This window comes from Rutilus rutilus (genome assembly GCF_951802725.1).
Source record: "Rutilus rutilus genome assembly, chromosome: 17".
NCBI classification, from domain to species: domain Eukaryota; kingdom Metazoa; phylum Chordata; class Actinopteri; order Cypriniformes; family Leuciscidae; genus Rutilus; species Rutilus rutilus.
The window spans coordinates 27,683,608-27,697,677 of NC_140230.1; the positions used below are offsets into that span (position 1 = coordinate 27,683,608).

The 14,070-nt window shown below is 35.5% G+C and overlaps 1 protein-coding gene across 1 annotated transcript in view; it reads left to right on the forward strand.

Annotated features, from left to right (window-relative positions):
* Nucleotides 1-14,070, forward strand: part of tsnare1 (T-SNARE Domain Containing 1) — a 156,024-nt gene that overhangs the window by 112,884 nt on the left and 29,070 nt on the right. The window contains exons 9-10 of the mRNA XM_084384969.1: nt 3,237-3,309; nt 13,731-13,813. Of these exons, the coding sequence (XP_084241095.1) occupies nt 3,237-3,309; nt 13,731-13,813 (156 nt within the window). The remainder of the gene's footprint in view (nt 1-3,236; nt 3,310-13,730; nt 13,814-14,070) is intronic.

Here is a 14,070-nt window from a genome sequence, read left to right on the forward strand (position 1 = left end):
GAGGCACAGAATGTGCAGCAATTCACCAGTCATCTCATTTTGTAAATATTCAACCATGTTGGTCCTCACCTGTTGATTACACAAGTCAAGTAGAGTCATCTTTAATTATATAGCACATTTTACAATACAGATTGTATCAAAGCAGCTTCACAGTAATACTGTAACATGAAAATAATACAACAAAGTTTGTTTCTAGAAGAAAATTGCGTCATCGTCCACCTTAAGGCAAATCAATAATTTGTTGAATATTAAATGTCCCCAACTAAGCAAGCCAAAAGCCAAGACAACAGTGGCAAGGAACCAAAACTCCATCAGGAGACAGAATGGAGAAAAAAACCTTGGGAGAAACCAGGCTCAGTCGTTCAGTTCTCCTCTGGCCATCGAGCGAACAGTGTTTGATTATGATTCAGGTAGCATTACAGGTCAGAGGTCAGATTGAATAAGAAAATTCAGAATATTTATCCAGTTCCATCTGGTTGGAAGTCGGAGTCATCACACCGGTATGGAGACGAGTTTGTTGAGGATCAGTCGTGTCGATGAGGCCTTCAAAGGGCTGATGAGGCTGGCCCTTCAGGGATGCGTCATGGATGGGTCCGGGCGCAGGTCCACCTTCTGATCTGGATATGGCCTGGATCCGGCTGACTTCAGTAAACTTTAGAATGAACAGAAAGACAAAAATTAGCATAGATGCCATTCTTCTTATTAAATAATGAGTACATCAGGTGTTATAGGAAAGTGTCCCCGGTTCCGGCTGACCTATGCAGCCTAATAATCATTTAACTGATTTGAATAATAGAAATGTATAATGTTCTATATGAATGCCAGGTAAAAGATATGCGTTTTAGTTTATATTTAAACTGACAGAGTGTGTCTGCTTCCCAGAACAATCACTTAGAGTGTTGCAATAAAACTGACATGCAAGTTAAGTTTTTTTTTTTTGTGGAAGTATCAATTTTTTATTGAATATGCAATTAAAATATTGCAAACATTAAATGACCAAATGTGAAAAACAAACAAAATGTGTATTCAGTATTTGCAAACTGAATTATAGTAATAGTAATAAAAGAGTAATTTGGACAAATATTATCAACATTAAGGCATTCAAATAAAACATTACTTTATTAAAAGTAAAATATTACTGTAATGTTGATAGTGTCTTTAACGTTAAAACTCACAAACCCACAAAGCTGCTCGGTAATCTCCTGACTGGCAGCGCTGATGATCGCCTCAATAAACAATTTAGATGTTACACACAATAAAATACTACGGGTAGGCTATCATGTAAGTTTGCATTTTTTAAGTTTTAAATATTGACGATCATTCGTTCAACAAAACGGGTATAATTTTCTTCTCAAAACTGACGCCTGTCCATTTATTTCTCCTTTCCTCAGTCGCTGTATATAAAGATTGCAAGTCATAGCCTACATAATAAAAACTAGGCTATCAAGCTCTTGAAAGCCTTTTTTGGCAGAAACGATGGTTCTAGACATTACAGAAAACACACGCGACTGTGCTGGAACTTACCTCAGTCACTTCTTCTGACGAGTATTTCTAAAACTACGCCAGCAGACTTTTCACTCACAACTCACTAGCTAGAGACTCATTTCCCGCTGAATTTACGTGCGAGCCCTGTGAGGAAAGTGCGCATATGGATTTCATACAAAACGCTTATCTCACTTTTAAATACGCAACGTCCACAATGAATAGGCCTACGATAATTACATGATGAATTTAGAATTTAAACTGCATATTTCAAAAAGGCTGCTGATATAGCTGGTTTAATTTCAACTAAGGATTTAACGTGGCATTTTGTAAAAAAAATTCTAACCGGCTAGCTGTGGCTATTTAATGTTTCACAGAAATAAATAGTTACCCCTCACACTTCCATATCAAAGACTGTATGTTGAACAGTGAAATTAGCTTGCTGCTACCACCACAACTTATTAAAAATATAGGTAAACATTCATATTAACTTACCATAAAACACTGCCTGCTCCGAGTGGCGTGCTCCTCGAGTCAGAAGTGAAGAATCCAGAAAGTTCCGCAAAGAATGAAAAAAGTAACCAGTTGCTGGGTCAAAATAACCCAACCAGCGGTTTATTTGTGAATGACCCCCTTACAACTCATTTGACCCAGCATGATCAACCCAATAATGTGTTTACAGTACCCCAAACAGCCCAACTTTTTGACCCAGCACAATCAACCCAACAATTTGTTTACAGAAACAACCCAGCATTTTTTTGAGTGTACCAAAGACGGGCAGCGAAGAGAGTTTATAGGGGGTGTGTGACCGAAAAAAGTGCTTTTGGGGTGTGGTGATGTTTCTCAATCAATTTAGTAAAATAGGAAGCCTTAGCTTTCTTAACCGCATTCTGATATACCAATAGGCAGTCCCTTAAGATCTCGTACGAGACCTGTAAACTGTCTTTTTTCCACTTCCTTTCTGCTTTCCTGCACGACTGTCTCAAGGAGCGTATACTATGATCAACCCATGGCTCCGATTTGGATTTAGCTTTTGACTTGAAAGACTTAAAGGGAGCAGAAAGACTTAAAGTATCTTCCCAAACAGTATTTAAAAGGGAAAAATGATGCTCCACATTATCGTTACAGTTGTGGTGTTGACACTGCTATTCTTTTATATTTAGAACGATTTTAGAGCTATATCTTTATTGTTATCGTTTTAGTTATCTATTTTCAAATTATCTATTACATTTATTTCAATTTTATTTTCAATTTGTATTTTCAGTTTAATTTAGTTTTCATAGTTTCAATCTATCATCAAGTTAGAGTGTTCTAGTTTCAGTTTATTTACTTTTAGTATAAGGGCTACCCAAGTTCATGTGCTAACTGGTATAATTTTAATTTATTTTATATTAGTTTGTTTGGGAGTCATGGGAATGTATTTTATTTTAATTTTATTTTTTATTTTAAACTATGTTTTTATTTACATTACATTTGAAAACTGATGGAAAGTCTATTAGATACAATTATGAGATGTACTTTTGATTTATATCTGATCTACAGCCACTTATTAAGCATCAGCTACTCTGTGTGATAATGTGTAATTGATGTCCATTAAGTCTCCTTTTCTTTTGTATTGCTCTGTTGCATTTGTTGTTGTTTAATTTATTACAAACTAACACATGAACCGTGAGATTGCATGAAAGACCTCTTTAGAGCACTATGATGCTTGCTTGACTCGCCTCTGAGCTGCAACATTTGTTTTGCTTTTGCAGAGAGACATGCTGGACGTTAATCAGATTATGAAGGACTTGGCCAGCATGGTGCATGAACAAGGAGACACCATAGGTGAGATCTTATGTGTGCGTGTGTGTGTGTTTGTGACTCTTTGTTTCCAGTTAAGAGTCTATTGACTCATCCTTGTTTGTCTGGCCTTTTATTGATAATCACTCCTCCCCCCCCATATCCACCCCATAATCCCCTGCTGTGCTGATCTGAAGTTTCAGGGGAGAAAACAAGACATCACCTTCACTAGCTCAATACATGATAGATAGACAGAGAGTTAGTCTCTACAACGCAAGGCCTCTAGAGGAGACTAAGATCAGAGAAGATCCTCAAAGATTCAGTTTCACGAGTTCACACGTACATGGAATCTGATGTAGTATTTATGCGTATTTGGCATTTGGCCCGAACCCAGAGTACTCCCCCCTTATACTGGGGTAGACCCAGCCGAGTGTGAGGTGATGGGGTGGTGGAGGGATGTCGTGAGACTGAAGGTGAGGAAAGGCTTTATTTATACCAGCTTCCTCTTGTGCTGATTGGTTGATTACCTGAACGTGCTCCTCCCGAACTTTGTTACATGAAACTTAATTTATAGATAACCGGCAGAGAAAGACAGGGGAAGCATGATTCAGGAACTGAAGGTGTTTTCACATGGTTCATTTTTAAAGAACCAAACCCAGTTCACTTAAAGTGAACCAGAAAGGGAACCAGCCGAAAGTGAACTCAGTGCTTTTGGTGCTCACAATATTGTGGACTCGAAAGAGAACCTGGTCTTCTTTTTTTGGTCTTCTTCAGCATTGAAGTGATCTCAGACCCTTTGTTGTTCACACCACAACCTCAAAAGAACTCGGATCCCAGCTTTCTGTGCATTTTGCATGTGCACACTTCCACCTTCAACAACATCTGTCAGACGCTTGCACCCAAAATTGCTGCCAGGTTGTCGTAGAAGGGACAGGAATCCTGGGACAGGAATCACAGGTGCTCATGTACTTCTGTCGTAGTACTTTTCTTTTTTATTATTTTCATTTTTTACGCGGCATTATAACACGGTTCTGTTATAGCCTCTTTTAGGGGTGGGCAATATGGCAGGAAAATCACGATTCATGATTTTATCACGACTCTTTTCAAGTTGTTTTTACCATTTTGCAAGTGACAGAGCAGTAACAAACAAACTATTTTCACTATTTTAAAAATGTAGCCTTACAAGGTAACAACATTAAACAGACAGACCATGTAGGCCATAGTGGGCGAAGATAAAAATATGTATTTAATCTTTGTTATTAAAAATAAGAACAAAGATGCACATTACAAATACACAACATAATAAACAAATTAAATAAACAGTGCTTTATTTTGTTCAGCCACAGTGTAGGGCTATTGAATAACAAATGTAAAAAATAAAACACAGACTAAAGTACATAGACTTCACTGTATAAATTATACATTGATTCTTATTTAAGCTACTGAAGTTTTACGTTAGTGATTTTCTCTTTTGTTGTTTTATTAACATTAAGGGCTAGTGGCAGATTTAGCAAATCTCATAATGCATATCCATTGTCATACACGTTATGCTGTTATGCTTAAATTCACTTGTCGCATTTAAAACAATAGATTTAATTTTTTTGTTTTTGTATTTATTTAGAAAATAGCATTAAAAAATTATAATTTTATACATTTTTTATAAAATGTTTTATTACAAAGTAGCATTAATATAAACCATAATATTAAAATAATTATCAGTGGATCTTTAATGGTAAATGTTACTGTAAGTGAAAAAAACGGTGTCACTGATGTTTCACAAATCTTGGAGGTGTATGTGACCCCGGTCCGCACACAAGTGATGATGTAATCCATGTATTCCAGATGTTGGAACACACATTTAATCCTATTTTAAATACTTTTCACTTTATTTAGCCTTTTCTGTGCTGATGTATATAACCAAATGACTGGAAAGAAAGTCATATAGTATGTAGAGCTGCACTATTTATGCGAACTTGATTCAAACACCCATGCAATCTCATTCCTAAATGACAGTGATTCTGTCTATTAAACCTTTGACACAATCACAGTGAAACAGCGTTGGCGCTGCCGCTGATCCAGAGAGAGCAGTTGTCATATAGGTTTGAAACAGCTTCACAAACAGTCTTTTCAACCACACAGTATCATTATTTCTGTCTTACAATAATTCAAATGACACAGCAGTACTGGAATAAAATTTTATAGTTTTTATATAAACACTGATGTCTATGCTAGCGATCAAAATAGAGTAAGTCACCCTTTAAAAAGGTGACTTGACGCTTCAAATATAGATTGTATCAGTTAAATCATTACACCAGTAGGTGGCGACAAGTGACTGTTTGTCATTGAATCATTAATTCAAAAGACGCTAATTCATCCAGTAATGAAACGTGTAGTCTTTATGAGTCATTGAATAAATTTTTTACAAAAAATTATTCAAATTCATTCAATATTTTTTAAATAGAATGCAGCAATTTACATTTTGTAACTTAAATGTCCCTCAAATATTTTTCGAATTTTGTTGTGCGTTCCACTCATTCCTGTTCTCCCCTGTATATTGTTGATCACAGATTGCTGTGCGTGAGCACACATTGGTATTTCATTCACTTCAGTTTATAAAAGTCATGTGTTTGAGAACATCAAATGTAAAAGATTTGATAGAGTTGATTATGAAATAGTTACATAAGATCAGAGACCCTTAGCCATGGCTTCTCTGTTGGATAATGCCCATTCCTGTTCTAATTGGTGCCCATCCAGTCCTGTGTCCTTTCTTCCGGCTGTTTTAATTAATCCTGTGTGTACTGTACATTCAACAGGCCAGATGAGAAAAGACACTATGATTCCTTCAGGAGAGATTAAGGATGTGTTTTGTATAGTCTTCATTCTTATTTAACACTCTCACGGTCACAATACAACAGCAGCTCATGAGAAAAGGAGAGAAAATGGAGGAGTAACACAATAAGGAGTTCACAAGAGAAAAGGCATATTGACACTTTCCTCGTCCCCAACATCTTCCTCGCACGGACACTTAACATTTACACAGGGAAATGATGTCAGACATGCTGAAGGTTATCGCAAGTTATGACTAGCAAAATAGCTAGATTCTAGTGGGACGCACAGTATACAATAAACCACCCCCATTAATGTCGTTCTGCCCTTTAGAAGGACACTTGAGGAGGTAGGTGGAATATATTTTGTTTTCCTCTGTGCTACTTTGGGACTTCTCATTACGCTACATGCATTATTATTTACTTTATTTTGTCATTTTCTGTTTTTTCTGGTCCTGCAAACTTTGTTTAAAAGATGATGCATTTGTTCTGTTCCAAAACCGTGCCTATCTGCGCAACATTCTTGGATATCTTAAGCGCTATCCTAATACTTTTTCACAAAATGATGCCACTGTACCTCATTTTGATCATGCTGTAGGACAACATCACAAATATCCTTTGTCGATAAGGTGATACCAGAATGCATTGCATTGAAGTCTGTTTATTATAATATTCAATCAGTGTTTAAATTATTTGAAACATTCACATACATTCATAACTGTTTATTTAGTTCTAAGAGGAAAATATTTGAATATAAATGTTATAAATATATATGTTTTAATATTTCTATACTGGAAATAGTTTCTTCCAATTAAAAAAAAGACATTTTACACTGAAAAAAATTATTAGTTGAATGTAATTATTATTTTATTTTTTATCGTAAGTGGTTGCACACAATTGATTTTAGCTACATTTAAACAAATGCATTAAGTTGAACTTAAGCAATTAAAAAAAATATATATATATATATATTTTTACTTATTAAAATGTACTTTATGATGTAACATAAAATAACTGTTTTTGTTGAAATAAAATAAATTATTTAAGATTACTGATTATGACTGAATTCAACCAAACTGTTTTACTGAAGCATAACTGATTTATCCGGCATGGTAAAATGAATATTCTTCAGCACAATGGTAACCACAAAATTGTTAAACATAACTGAACATTAAACATTAACATAAACTACAACATCTTTCCCCTTTACTGAAAAACACATAAAATAACACTTAATCAGTGAACTTACTCTCCTAATGCAGTCCCTTGCAAAGCATGCTGGGAACTACAGATCCACTGCCAGGTTAGTTGTCAACAACAAATATTCATGTAGGCTAGTTTAAACACAAATGACTGAAGTAAACACATTTAAATATATTTGGTGAATTGGACAAAATTAAGTTGTGACAAAATGTTAAATTGTGTTAGAATGTAGTAAAGTAAAGTTTTCCAAAATAACAATACTCAGATAAAGTAAAGATACTTAAAAATGCTTTGTTACTGTATTAAAAATATATATATATTTAAAAAAATAATTCCAGCTAGTTGCCCAAGTTTAGTTTTTGGTTTGAAGTTCTAAATAACTAAAACTAAACAAACTAAAACTTGAAAAAGTGACAAAAACGTGCAACAAAAATAAATAAATAAAATGGAATTCAAAAGACTATAGTGTACGAATGATACTAAAATAACACTAATTATGAGTTTCCATTTTGGTTGCTTATGTAGACGGTTTACATTGAGGCAGCTCAATAGGTTTTGAACACAGATGTAATGTCAGTGGATTATATGTTGAAAGTTTTCATGGAAGTAAAGCCATTCAACTCCCTCATACTCTTTTTCTTTCTCTTTTTTAACACTGAGTACATGGCAACGTTTGAATTAGGGGGTTTAGGACATGTGTGCAATTCCAACTGTCATCTTTCACATCCCAAAGATTTTTATTTTTCCTTTAAAGCCACAGCTTAAGGATGAAAAGCGGTTGTAATATGTTCCTGGAACTCTGCCCTGCAAAAACACTCTCTTAATCATGTTTTTGATGGTTATGAGATTGTATGCACTTATATGCACATGCAAACATTTCATGGATGCATGTTTAAAAAAAGAAATTATAAAGCCGTTGCATTCTGACGTGAGGTTTACAGGCCTTCCTCAGATCTGTGCATGAAGTAAGGCCAGAACAAAAGCCTGCATGACACATTTCAGTTATTTCCATTGGAGTTAAAAGAGCCTGAAATAGAAATGGCTAAATTGCCCTTTACCATTGTACCCAGGGTGTTTTTTAGGAGGTGGATGTGAAAAAAGTCTCTGTAGATGGCAGTGGTTGAAGGAGGGAGGGGGAGATGAACAGATGAGGCAAGTAAACAGGTGCAGGAAGTTTGGATTGGTGCTTTTAGCACAACTTTATAGACAGGTGGGCTTCTGTGACAAAGCCAGAACAACGTCGTGACATACCTGAATGAACCAGTCATGCTGTGCTAGTTGCTGTGCTGAGCTATTGTCCAGTGACAAATGCTCACTCACAAACAGGACTATGCTATAAAGGTAAAAATAAAATAAAAATCACGATATATTTACTATTTTAAATTAGTATATTTATTATATTTTTATAGGCTGCTTTTTAAATATAGTTATTTAAAATGAGCTAATATCAACACAGTTCTTGAAAAGTTTGTCACAACTTAATTTCATTGCATGCAATCATGTTTAATTTGTGAAGTTTATTTAATTAACATTGGGATTACATGTATAATGTTTTTTTCTCTCTAAAATGTAGTACTCGACTAAATTAAAATATAATCATTTATTTATGCCTTGTTGTATACCATGAAAAAACTCAGTTGCCAGTGCTCTATGAATATGCAATTTAAGTGCATTAAAATTCGTCAAAGACTTTAGATATACAAAGACGGTGCACTCATATTACTACAAATGGGAGAAAGTGCAATATATACCCGCAATATGACTGAGTAAGTCCCGCCTTCTAAATAAAAGAGCCAATCGACAATTGGTAAAAGTATTATGTAGTAATATTATAATAGTGATATGTGGTCCCATTCTATGTCAATAGCATAGCAGTGCATACGACACAGCTCACACAAGTCACTTTCAAACCAAGCAGCTTTCTGTTGGTCATCTTCAGTTGACCAACTTAAACATGAATGAAATCTGCATGGGCAACTTTTTCCTCCTCACGTGAAACTTTCCACTGCGCAGATTCCTATTAAAATGACCTGATTTTGCCTATAAAATTTAGCAGAAATGTGACCGCACCATTAAAGTAGGTTCTGTTCTGATATGATGCATATGTGCAGAGTGCAGACATTTTCCAAATCCTGTTGCTGTTTCATCTCGTTAGTTACTATTTTGTATAAATGTTAATTCATACTGTATCATATGCATATGTTACTTCCATGTTTACATTTCCTCAAGTGTGCTTGTATTGCCACATCTGTCTTACTGCATCTGTTTATTTACTGCTTAAGCATTGCTTAAGATTGTCTGTGTACATAGTGCGCCTATTCATTCCGTAAAGAGGTGATTTGATTCTGCTGCTATACGAATGCTTAATTGTGTTCCAACCTAATTGGCTGTTTGTTTTACGGCTCAGCTTTGTGCCTTTCTAATTGGTTGATTCTTTAATTATTTATAGCCTAATGTTCTCAGGAGTATTCAATGTGCGCACTTGTGTGTGTTTAGTAGTGACCAACTGAGGAGTCTCTAGATAAGAGCTCGTCAAGCCTGTTCATTTAGAGTCATTGTAAAATGTGTCCCTGTAATTCTTAAATGAATTGAGGATGAAGGAAATTAAAAAGCAACAGTTGTTGTATTATGTTTTCAGAGCCTGCTTGCCCATGTTTGGCAGTCGATAAGCCAAACCAAACACAGAGTAGGACTCTGCATATAAAAAATGAATTAACAGCTCTTCCTGTGAATCAGCTAGTTTAAAGCACAAACAGTACAGGCCTTTTTGGATCCCAGTGCTACACACTTCATCTCTACAGTCGTTTATTTTTTTATTTTTATTTTTTTTATTAGATTTGGTTTTGTTGGTGAATTAAACATTTAAGATATACACTGTATTTCTGTTCCAAAATCTAGCTTACTTAGCAAAACGTTAGCTTGGCAAGATTTCAGGCTTTATACTGATGTGAGGCAAGTTCAAAACAGTCTCTGGAAATGGCAAGTACTTTTTATTTACTACTGAGAGATTTTTTTTTGATACAAAATAAATATCTAGTCCAAAATTGATTGATTGTATTGTATTTTTGTAGCGTATCAAGCCATTATCTTAGTGTGTGTTATGGTAACGTCAGTGACAAGTAAAATCCCATTCATTACTGTACTGTATGTCTACATTTTAACAATAATGCATAAATCTTTAAAGACAAACATTATGATGATGTAGAATCCAAAAGTATGTGTGATTTCAACTTAATTTTACCATTCCTTGTTTCTGATTCAAATTATGTCCTTTCCAATGCTTCATGTGATGTTATTCATTCATTCATAACATAATGTAGGTACCTAGTTTTGTACATTTGTCTGATTTTGTTTATCTTTTTTTTTGCTTGAAATCATTTTGAAATATTGTGTTTTTCCTCTCAGAGCTGTTTGACTTTGTTCATGGCTTAACACTCTTTATTGTGGAATATCTTAAAATCTCTGTGGACAACATGAATGGAAAGAATACTGTACTTCTGGAACCAAGGCTGTTGGGAACCAAGACCAGGGCGGACACTGTTGAGCTCTATTGAAATCGACTAAGCGCAAGTCGAATCTCTTGTGTGCTTCGTGCATGGATCCATTTGTGCCACGTACACAAGTGACAGTTTATGGAGTTGCTATATGAAAAGCATTTCCAATCATTCACTTACAAAGTTCCATTTCAATTGGGACGCCGCTATTGAAGATAAGTGCTTGTGTAGACTGTAAACAGTGAGGCGGCTCTATAAGTTTTGGAACTGAATTGCTCAATAACTTTAATAAAATTCCATTTAGAATGTCTTTTTGACACGAGTGATGCTAATAAGAGGTTGGTTGCCCTGCAGGGTATCTTTAGCAGACATGGCTGATGATTCATCAAGCACAGAGCCTTCTTTTCAGTTTCGCTATTGAAATATTGATTGATAAGTCTCTGTATGATGTGTCATCTCCGTTCAGTGTTTCTAAATGAGCCATTTCTCATTTCCACCCAGATTCTGTGTGCATATATTGGTTTTAGATGACAGGTCAGTAATCTCAGATGGAGACAGAAGAAATGTTCACACTGGGAGGGTTATATTGGTCACCGGAGAAGGTACTGAGCACTTCCTGAATAACGTGCAGCCCACACACACTTACAGATAGTGCTTTGTGTAAACTTTAGTTTGTTTGTTCCAGTCTGCTGTACTCTAAACCTTATTCTTGCTATTTTTTCACATTTGTGTCTCAATGAATCTTGTTGTTCAGGAGAGCAGGCTTGTGACAAGAACATAAACTTAAAAAACAAGAACTAAATGGGAAACTACTACACTGTCCAGCAAAAAAAAAAAGATGGTTAAGAGTCCAAAAATCGATGCACATCTTGATGGAAATAACATCACAACATTTATTTCCATCAAAAGGCGCATACATTTTTGGTCAAGGTATTGTATTGACAATGCAAGAGTCAAGCACTCTGTAAAGTCTACTCCAGCACATCCCGCTTTCAATGATTTTAAGGTCTGGAATCAGAGACGCCAATTCATGTGTGAAAATGATTCTTCATTCTCCCTCCTAACCATTCTTTCACAATTTGAGCCTGATGAATCTTGGCTTTGTCATCCTGGAATATGCAATGATGTGTCTTCCTATATGGTTTGAAAAGATACACTAATATAATAATCACTGCAATAATGATCCAATCTCTTAAGCATTTGCCTATTCAATTGGCCGGGCAGTGTTGTGGTACAACAGCTTCTACAGGTTTAATTATATCATGGGGCGACTGCTCTCCACCCAGCTCAATTTACCTCTTACCAGAAATAGAAAAAAAACATGGGGTTGAAATGAATGTCAGGAAGGTGGGATGAAAGATTACAAGTTGATAGCATGTTAGAGCTCTTGTTAATCCATTTAAAAAAGGCCACCTAATGGAAAGACGAAAAAAAAAAAAAAAATTCTTTCCATGCAAACCCCCCTTCACCTCCCTTTCCACATCTCACGGCGACGACTCAGACCAGCACCAAATCAAATCAGAGAAAGATAAACAAAACTTCATTAGTTCCTCCAGCTAGGCGGAGGTGAGGTCTACAGTGTTCCCCTCAGCTGAGCCTGCCCTGCTTTAACCCCGCTGTAACTCCCCCGCTTCTGCTTTCGTTCTGCTCTCCTGTGTGGTGAACCGCACATTTGTTTTTAATTGGGAAGGGAATTGACTTTGCATTTGAATCAATGTTCTCACTTGCTCGTATACGTACATGCGCATTGAAACAAGACGACTCATTTGGATTATTCAAAGTTAATAATTGGCTGACTTTCCTACGAATCAAGGAAGCAAGGACATAACCGAGTCTTTGTGTGTTCCCAGCTGATTATCATACAGTATGTGTGTTTCTAAGCACAATTCTCTTGCGGAAAAAATGTCTTTTTGTGATGCGTTTCTTAAGTAGAATATTAGCTAATCTTGCCTTGGTACTATAAGACATGCAACAACTATTTGTGTATGCTTCAAATGGTCACACTACTGATAATCATTAAAGTACTTTCACAGATTTTTAGAATAACACTCTCATTTTACAGACCAGTAAGGCAGTAAATGCTTCCCAAACCAATGCAGAATTGAATCTTAATAATTCATATGGCACAACTGCATCCTGCAAGGCTAATCCCTGTGATGAAGAGCACCTTATAATTCACCTAAAAATTAACATTCTCATCTGACACCAAAACATTTTCTGTTTTCAGTTGTAATTTAATGTGATGCCCTTTTTTATTATCATTCTCAGTATGAATGTAGGCAAGGTTATGCAGTGAATAATGACATTTTAGGGCGGTTTCATCTAAATGCAAAGTTATTGTATGGCTTCAGAACTACTTTTTTGATTGTTTTTAAATAATGTACAAATTTCATTTTATAATTTCATTTAATAAATGAAATGTTGCTTGTTTGGCTGTCGCTGATTACTGTAAATTATGCTGTTGTTGTATGGCATTTCTAGTTTTGTGTTCAACAGAAAACAAATAATAGCATGCTGGTTTGGAACAATATGAGGGTGAGTAAATAATGACAGAAGTTTTTTTTTTTTTGGCTGAACTCTTCCTTTCAACATGGCCTTTTGTGATGATGGTGTATTGAGACCACAAAATGTAATGCAGCTTTAGTTTTTGGCAGTGTTAACATTGGGCACTTTGCTCTCTAATCCATTTCTCCCTGGGAAAGAGAACATGAATGAGAGAGTGGGTATGTTAATAAAGGTGCTCTGGTACAACACATGTTGGTGGCATTCTTTTTTTTTGTGTATGTGTGTGAGTGAGTCACACATTCTCTTATGAATTTTAAGGTTTTGTGCACATAGGCTGAAAATCATTTGGAAATAGTCTGAATAACCTGATCACATTGTGTACCTCAAAAAACATGACGACAACAACAATAGTAGACTAATGCTTGTTTTCTTTTCACAGACAGCATTGAAGACTACATTCAGACCACTTCATCACACGTGGACTCAGCCAATCAGGAGCTTGCAAAAGCCAGTCATTATCAGGTATGTTATTGACTTCTTGGAAAACTACTGCATTATGTCACACAAAAAGCAGTTTGGTACAGTGTGTAAAAGGAGTCTTTCGGTAACTATGAACACAATTATTGTTACAGGTTTGTTTATTAGATTCAGTTGACATCACACAGTGAGATTTTCAACATGCTGTACCAATTACCTAATGGGTAGACCATAAACCTATTTGAAAATGTGTTACTTGCTCACTTTAAGTATTAAATATTGTGTTTGTTGAAACAAAATGG